This window comes from Hippocampus comes, unplaced genomic scaffold (genome assembly GCF_001891065.2).
Source record: "Hippocampus comes isolate QL1 unplaced genomic scaffold, H_comes_QL1_v1.1 scaffold31, whole genome shotgun sequence".
Classification (NCBI taxonomy): domain Eukaryota; kingdom Metazoa; phylum Chordata; class Actinopteri; order Syngnathiformes; family Syngnathidae; genus Hippocampus; species Hippocampus comes.
In genome coordinates, this window is record NW_017806069.1 from 34,650 (window position 1) to 43,032 (window position 8,383).

The 8,383-nt window shown below is 47.0% G+C and overlaps 1 protein-coding gene across 1 annotated transcript in view; it reads right to left on the reverse strand.

The window, feature by feature from the left end:
• The window catches only part of etv4 (ETS variant transcription factor 4), a 21,958-nt gene extending 13,950 nt beyond the window's left edge, over positions 1-8,008 (reverse strand). The window contains exons 1-4 of the mRNA XM_019893829.1: positions 7,833-8,008; positions 7,372-7,462; positions 7,225-7,272; positions 3,291-3,344 (exon numbers count right to left, since the gene is read on the reverse strand). Of these exons, the coding sequence (XP_019749388.1) occupies positions 3,291-3,344; positions 7,225-7,272; positions 7,372-7,462; positions 7,833-7,889 (250 nt within the window). The 5' untranslated portion in view covers positions 7,890-8,008. The remainder of the gene's footprint in view (positions 1-3,290; positions 3,345-7,224; positions 7,273-7,371; positions 7,463-7,832) is intronic.
• Positions 8,009-8,383: the final 375 nt, after the last annotated feature.

The following is an 8,383-nucleotide window of genomic DNA, read 5'->3' on the forward strand; positions in this document are numbered from 1 at the left end:
GGAAGGGAGGGAGGGAGGGAGGGCTTTGGAGTATCCACTTGGAAAGAAGGATGAGGGCGGGAAGGGTGGTGGTTTTTTTTTCTTTTTTCTTTCAATGAATGGAGAACGAAGGAGCTCGCAGCCGAGAGGCACACTTCCTCTTACGCAGGCGGGGAAGAAAATTTATGAATGGCTCGCGTCGAGTGTAAACAAAGAGGAAGGCGCTCTCGGCGTCTCGGTGAAGGGTGGCTTGTGGCCGCCACACGAAACAATATTCGGGATTCGGGACGACACGAGACTTTCACGGCAGGAAAATATGCGGCGTTTGATTGTTTTCACATATTTGGGGACTTGGTGGCTTCGTGATATTTAAACACATGCGAGGCCATTGAATACACGTGCGTTGTGGGTGTGTCCAGAACACTGATCAACATTTGTTTTAAATCAATAAATGTTTCTCTCTTTTTTTTTTTGCACTGATTACTAAGCTGCCATGTTTTTTCAGCAACAGCTGGATTTTTTTAATCTGGAATGTCATGGCTATAAATTACAATGCATGGTAAAATTTGCATTGTGAAAATTTCTAAATTCAAATATCTCTGCTACGAAAAAACAAACATCCTTTTGATCAGCATCAAAAACACATTTAGGGCCACATAAAGCCATCTCTGATCAAAATTTGTCATAGCCGAGCGGAATCAGCCGATGGAGCCTTTCAAGCCGTCAAAAACACATTACAACATAAATACAAAGCTAATGAGGTTCACCCTCCCCCCCAAAAATGGGGAAAAAATAGAATGAAAATGTTTTTTAAATGCCACATTTTTGCCAATTTTACTCTCCTTGTAAAGCTAAATAAATACTAAAGGAGAAAGTGATGTAAATGTTCTGCCTCTGTTTTCTTTTAATCATTTGATTAATCGTTATCAGAAATTACATCAGCCTAAAAAACAAAATCCATTTTGGTGGGGCGCTCGTTCCAACAACGACACCGTTTCCTGATGAAAGTGTTCAGACATGCACGCTGCTCTTTGTGTCGGCAGGGATGAGATGCGTCAACATTTCCCCCGCTGTCAATGCAGAATGAGGAACGGTAACACATCAGCAGTCGAGCAGTCAGCAAATCCCCCCCCCCCCAAAAAAAAAAGTTACAGCACGACCCCCACCACGGCACCTCGCACACAGTTCTACGCTTGTTCACTAGACGAGAGCGAGGCAGCAGACCAGATAAAGTCAACAGATGTGCTGGTCTTGCGCAATTCCTCACTGTGACATTCCGTTGTGTCTTATTAAAGTGTGTACGTGTTTTTTTTTTTTCTTCTTTAACCCTGCTGGTGGCCACTCCCAGGCAGGTAACAAGCAGACACGGTAAACAGGCTCTTCGGGGTGTCGCATTTGTCCGCAGGCATCAATTAGACTCCAGCCAAGCGGGATGAGAGTCGGGCTTTATGCGTTTCGACGCAAACATGCGCGAGTTTCAATAACAGGTGAGTCACCCGCACAGACGTCTTTCAATTCCAACACTGGTTGAACTTTTCACTCCTGGCAGCGGATTAAGACTGATCCCATTCTTAGCGTTTCAGATCATAAGGCGACAAGAGAACCAAAGCCGTCGTCGTCCCTTTGTGTTGACCGAGAGAGGGAAACCACCAATCGGCGGCTTTTGTCGAAGCTCGGAAACAACACGGAGCCAAAAACAGCGGGCAGTGGCAACTTTATCAGAACAGCTTGAATGAAAACAATTACGGTCCGTCCGATATGACTTTTTTTTTTTTTTTTAGGGCGAATCCGATATTTGGCAGGATAAAATTATGACGACCAAATAATTGCCCGATTAATTACAAATATATAATGAATGAAATTAATATTAGCTTATCAAGAATATGAGCTCAAATGGTCTGTCTCAATTTACTCCCAAATTGACTTGGTCAGGGTGAAATGCGGGCCTGTAACGAAACTTCCACATTGAATGAGGAATCACTGGATTGGATATACTTTTTGGAACTTTTAATTTTTTTTTTTTTTTTTTTTTGCGGTGTGCCGTTGAGATTCTTCTCATAGAAAATAGGCGCCTCGGCTCAATAAAGTTTACGGAAAGAGTGGGTCAGTGGTGGGCCAAAGCGGATTCTTTTACTGCCGACCTGTCAAGCCGCAAGTTGACAAAACCACGAGATCTTCTAACGTCAGCGCCCGTGTGACATTAGGCGAAGAGCCGGAGTGGCTGTGAGCAGCAGGGACGCCGTCTGTCAACACAAAGCGTCTCTCCGCCTTTCAATGAAGTGGCTGCCAAAGCGGAGCCCCAACGTGACCCCGCAAATGACGGCGGGGTCAGCGGTGAGCATCGGGCCGACGGACGATTGGCTGGCCGGGCCGGAGGCGCTTAAGTAGACATGACCCCTGCGCGCCCTCGGGTTCATCTGCGCTTCCACCGGCGCTTTGTGGCCTAATGGACGGCGACAAAGTCGCGGGCGGGAATGTGTCACGCGGGGATCGGGACACATGTGGGTTGAAACGGCGCCGTGTTTACACACAAAAGACGGATGTCCCCTCTGACACCTCCCCCGCCGCTGCCTGTCACTTCTTTCAAGTTCCCACAAAGCCAAAGGTGGGAGGAAGTCCACGTCAAGTCCTTCATTAGTTCAAGCCGGGTATAGTCTTAAACTGGTCAACTTAAGTCGGACTCAAGTCAAGTCATGTGCCTCCAGTCGCCCACCTGTGCTCCAAGCTGCCAAACGCTTCATGAATGGATTGTTGTATGCGGGCGCACCACCTCAGCCTGGATCCCGAAGCGCCATTGTTAAGAAAAGGGAAGTAAGTACATTCAAATAGTTTGCTTTCCCTTTTGACGTCTCCCCTCCCTCCCCCAGCACAAAGCCTCATCTTTAGACCTGAATCCGCTTTTTTACCGGTTTCCTGGGCCGGACCCTCTCGGCTTTTCAAGAGCATGCAAATGGCGGGCGGCGGCGCACAATACCGAGGCCCTTTGGTGTCCTGGCTTTTGTCGGCCGCAGAATTTGCAGTGAACCGCTGCTCGCCGCGCACGATACTTTCCAGAGCCCCCCCTTGTGACAGGTGAACATCCACACTCTTGAGACAACATAATTTTTTGTCATCAGTTTTTTTTTTTTTTTTTAAGTTCCAGAGCCCCCGCCGCCCCACGTTTGACCTCGTCGTCCCAACAGCGGGCCAGAAACTACACGAGCAAGTTGAGTGACACCAGATCACATGAGATAAACAATATCAGACCCGAAAACAATCCGCTGGATAAATGAGCTCCGGGAGGACAAAGAAAGTCCAAGTGCAGTACTCACAGTTCTCCGAGTGGAAATCCGGAACAAACTGCTCGTCGCTGTCAGGAACCTGAGCTGGAAGTAAGAGACAGAAAACTTCATATAAGTCGCTTGTCAAACTTTCAGAGCAACAGACTTTGACGTGAAATGACAACAAGATTTTCAGAAAAGGCTTTAAACCTAAACCCTGATTTCTAACCCCGACCCAGGAAGCTGATTTTCAACACACTCCACCTGAGTGCTGTGATGCAAGTGGAAGTGCAACGCAATGGAAAGTCACATGACAAGCTTTCTGACTATTTTGCTCCTCAGCGTTTCGCTCATTCATTCGAGCGCACAACATGCCCGTGGGGGTGTGTGTGTGTCGGGGGTTGAGTCTGACCTCCGCACCCCGACAGCGGCGCATTGGCGCTTATTTCCAACCTGCATGTGCGCGCGCGACCCCGCGTCCAGGCAGCACAATGGTGAATGGAAGGGGATTCCTAATGCCGGCCCACAGCACAATAGCGCCTGTCTGAGGCCGCTTGCACCTGGGCCGCCGTCGCTGACTGGACTCATTCACGTCCACCCGGGATGACTTTCATTCACAGAATCGGCCGCTTTTGGAAGCGACCAACGGGCGGCGAGGAATCGCTGAGCATTGCCATGCCCCCCCATTCCAGATCCATCATTTCATCCAGCGCTTCTTCACGCAGGATGCGGACAGAATCCAGACCACGGCGACTTGGCTAAACAAAGTCGGCGCGACAGTGACAAGTGGCATGCGAGTCGGCGCTTTGTCACGGCACCTGGCACGTTTCCTCGCTCTGGATTTCTGTAGTGAACATCAACAGCTGGCCGTCGAATCACGCGCTGTTAGAATTTCAACCAAATACGAGCAAATGTCTCATGTGGAAACGCGCAGAGCACAGAGAGAAAGGGTTCGAGGCTGACACAACGCAGCGGACCGACGTTTAGCCGCGCACATCCGGCTAATCCCTATTTTCCCACTGGATCTAATGGAAACATTGATAAGCGTTCCAGCGCTTGTGCCCTCCTTGGCCACCGGGGGTAGTATAATAAAAAGAGGCACGAAGAGTTTCACGACCGACTCACTATAGATAGTTATAAGACTTTTTCTTCTAAACAGAGGATAAAGAATATATGCCTGTGAGGATTCTCATATTACGCAACTTGATTTACAGAAGACTTTTTCAAACCCCCGTACATCGAGGCTAAGTGGTTGTCTGTTTGTCTGAGGGGTTTTGCATCGTGTGCGAGCATTAAGCTAACAGACTTTCCTCGGGCAAAGCTATGTGGTTGTTTCCAAAACACAAGGTGTAATTATCTTTGTTTTATGTTGAGTTTTACAGTAAACTTCAAATGGGAGCGGAAATCAATTGCTTGAAGCCTCTTTTTTTGGAAGAATTGGTCACAATCCGCCAAACCGCTGCTTGTTGTGAACTCGAAAATTGCCGTCTAACGAATCTGCTGTCATCGTGGTCACGTAATCAAAGTACACATACCTGAAAATGTAGTTAAGCATAGTCAATGTACTTTGTTACTTTCAACGCTTCCAGGAACTTTGAGATGCAAGTCGTCACAAGAAGGAAAGTGGGTTTTCAAATCAACACACACACACACACACACACACACACACACACACACACACACACACACACACACACAAGCCCCCTTCCCCTCCCCCGGTGGGAGTTCCTGGGCGTACAAACCTGAGGCCCAATAAGACAAGACGCAACAAGCTTCCCCGACGCTCGCCATGTGCCGCTTCCGCTCTCCTCCTCATCATGGCCAAAAGGGAGAACCGATTTTTTTTTTGTTTCAAAATCCCCCTGAACTTCCCTAGCGTTTACAATCGGGGCAAATCCCTCACAAGTGCAATCGCCGGAGATAAAGTCTTTAATTAATGCGACAGGAAAAGGAGACGGTCTGCACTCAAGCCGCTATTTCAAGTTAAATAACATCTTTGCTGCGCTTCAGCTCAGATGCGTTTACCAAAAGAGGTCGATCCGTCACATGACCTTCCCCACCACCGTTTCTGATCAGGACTATGATTAGTCACGTCATTTTTGTTTTTCCATTGAAAAGGATATTTTGCCGTGGGTTTAATGCAGCGCTTTTGTGTAGTTTAGTGGCATGACGTGTGCGGTTTTACAGGACGAGAGCGCGTTTTGTTTTTTTGTTTTGTTTCTTTGAATTATAGATTCTAAATATGATTTTCACATGAGCCCCTTTGACTTCAAAACCACAACGTAAATGCCAACAGTGCCCTGGCCTCAGACGTCACGTCTCAGCGACTGTTTTCTTTTTTTTGTTGTTGTTTTTATGGGCTGACAATGACGTGGCCGGCCTTTTCACATGCGGAGTCGAAAGCGACAAGTTCACTTCACACCAGTCTCCGGATTCACACAAAAACAAAAGACCAGAGACAATAAAAATGGTACAATAGCTTTGTAGTTGAAGGTCCGACAAGTAGCTGTCGTCACACCTTTAAAAAAAAAAATAAAAGGGGGGGGGCGGGGGAGCGCAGGGGGTTGCCTATCAAGACTTGAATGTTCCCAAAAAACACTCACTCAAACCTAGATTGAGAATTCTTGACTAACTCGATTGAAGGAAGGCAAATTAAAGTAACAGCGCATCGAGGGGTGCAAAGTGGTACAAAGTTTGGTTTAAAATTCCTTGGGGAAGCTGTTCTAACAGTCGAAGCGACTGATCTTGGAACACCAACACTTATCCGTATCAAATCAATTTTCGGAAAAAAAATGTATATTCAGATGAATTGACTCGAAAGCAATGTCATAATTGTGCTTGGTTACTTCGCATCATGGCAAAGCGCGAGATGCGACGCCAAGAAAGGGCAATCAATGTATTCGTCTTCCCACCACAGGGTAACGTGCGGCTTTTATTTGTGTGCCCAAAGTGGAATAATGACTCCATTAGCGTTCACATCATCGTCGTCAGCAGCAGCAGCCGCCGCCTCGCGCTAGATCTGCATGTTTGCTGCCACGAGTGATACATACTGGCAGGGCCCAAATCAATAAGCCAACATGGCTCCTACCTTCCTTTCTCATCCATTCATGCATCCTGTACGTTTATGTATTTGGTGGCAGAAAAGTAACCGGCTACTGCCTGGATGAACTCATGACAAAAAAACGTGTAACTTTTCATTTTCTCGCAGAAAATGTTTGGGTAGGTTTTCTTTTGAGTAATTTTGCAAAACGTAATAGCGAGCCTGCTAGCTAACCCGATGACGTTTTATGGCGTTGACAGTTTTTAGGTCATAATAGTTTTGTTTTAACTGTCTTTGATTTTTGGAAGTCTGATTTGACTCCACGCTCAGCACTTTGTCTGCAGCAATGTTTGTTTTTAAAGTGATTTATAAATAAAGTTGAGCACGATTACACGCATTAAACCAAAAAAAAAATAAAATAACATGTCTGCGCCATTAAACCCAGCAACAGAAAAAATGTCAAATAGCCTGTCCCTTAATGATCATGCGGACTGGGCGAGGGCACACAATGTACTCAACGCACTCCCTTGCGCACGTGTTGGACAATTCCCAGATTTCAATCATTCTAACGTGACGGTTTTTGAGCCCAGATTTGAACCCTTAACTCACAACTGTGAAACAAATGTCATAACCACTTTCCCATCATGCTGCCCCGTTGTCAGCCTGCAGGGTCTTGCGGTTATGAACAAAAACACTACACCACCATCCAGCGCGCAGTCCACTTGCACAACAGAAGTTTACTTAGAACAGCTAAAGAGGCTTGATAGTCAATTACACAACTTTAAGGACAAACAACACGAGTGACTCCTCTGAGTCAGTTACAGGCTGATGATGTGTCACCGTCATTGCCAACACCAGCTACCTTTGTATCTTCAAAAGAGAACAGACCACTCCAACCCGATAAAATTCACAGCTTCTCAGAAGCAGACGTGAAGAAACTCTTACCTTCTGTGAGCCACGTCTCCTGGAGTTGGCTTAAATCCTGGAAGAGGTCTACGGAGAACGCAAGACACGTACAGTAAGTGCAAACCCGGAGAGGAAAACAAGAGTAGTGGGGGGGGGGGCATTACTTTCAAATAAAGTGGACTTTACCTTCAGATTCCTGAGGGGGCAATTCTGTGTCCATGTATTTCCTTTTGGCGGCCATCAACAGTCTATTTGGGGGCCCATTTCCTTGAGACTTCTGCACAACAACCCACATGATGAACACTTGGACAAATGCAAGTCACACATTTGACAGTAAAAAAATATTTAGGTTGGAACTTTTGTGGGTCGAGAGGCTCGTGAACTGAGTACACGTTGTTTTTTTCGGAGAGGTGGGGGGGAATAGAAAACGAGTCGAAGTGACCATTTGGCGCACGGAGCCAACACCATGAAAGCTTTGACGAGGTGCTGTTATAAGTTTAAAAAGAAAAAAGAGAGCAAGAACGCGGGCGTGAGTTCGGTATCGAGACCGAAGTCAAGAGTCGTGCACGCGCGTAGAAGAGACCAACAACAACCCCACAAAAGACCCCGAAACTCTGAGCAAAAAGTGCACGCGGAAGCATACGTACGTTTGCGAAAGTGAAAGGCACTTGCTGGTCCAAGTATGCATCCATGCTACGGTCCATCCGTCAGCCGTCTGCGGTCATTTGGGCCCAAGCGGAGCGGACGGCCGCACAGCCTGCAAAAGCCTGACGAGGGAGGAGGGAGGAAGAAGGGTGAGGAAGAGGAGGAGGGGGGGAGTGAATGAGGATGCATGTATAATGAGCTCCATTCACAAAAAAAAAAAAGAGAAGGGGGGAGGCGCCGAGGGACAGTGATGGCGAGTGATTGCACAGCACGATTGTCTCCGCTTTTGTGACAATTTTTAACACTTTACGTTACACTTGACCACAATGCAATCTTGAGCGATTAAACCCGCTTTAACAAGATCGATCAACACAATTTTAGTCTACTTTTTCTTCATTTTTGACCAGAGTAGCTTCGTGATTGGTACAGTTCCTCTTTCAGGGGCTCCGGTTTCAAGCCTTTTTTTTCATTACTGCGACTTATGAATGAAGACTTACACCCCGCCCCTCGGCCAATCGCAACTCCTCACGGAGACAAAAGAGGCGGGGTCAGA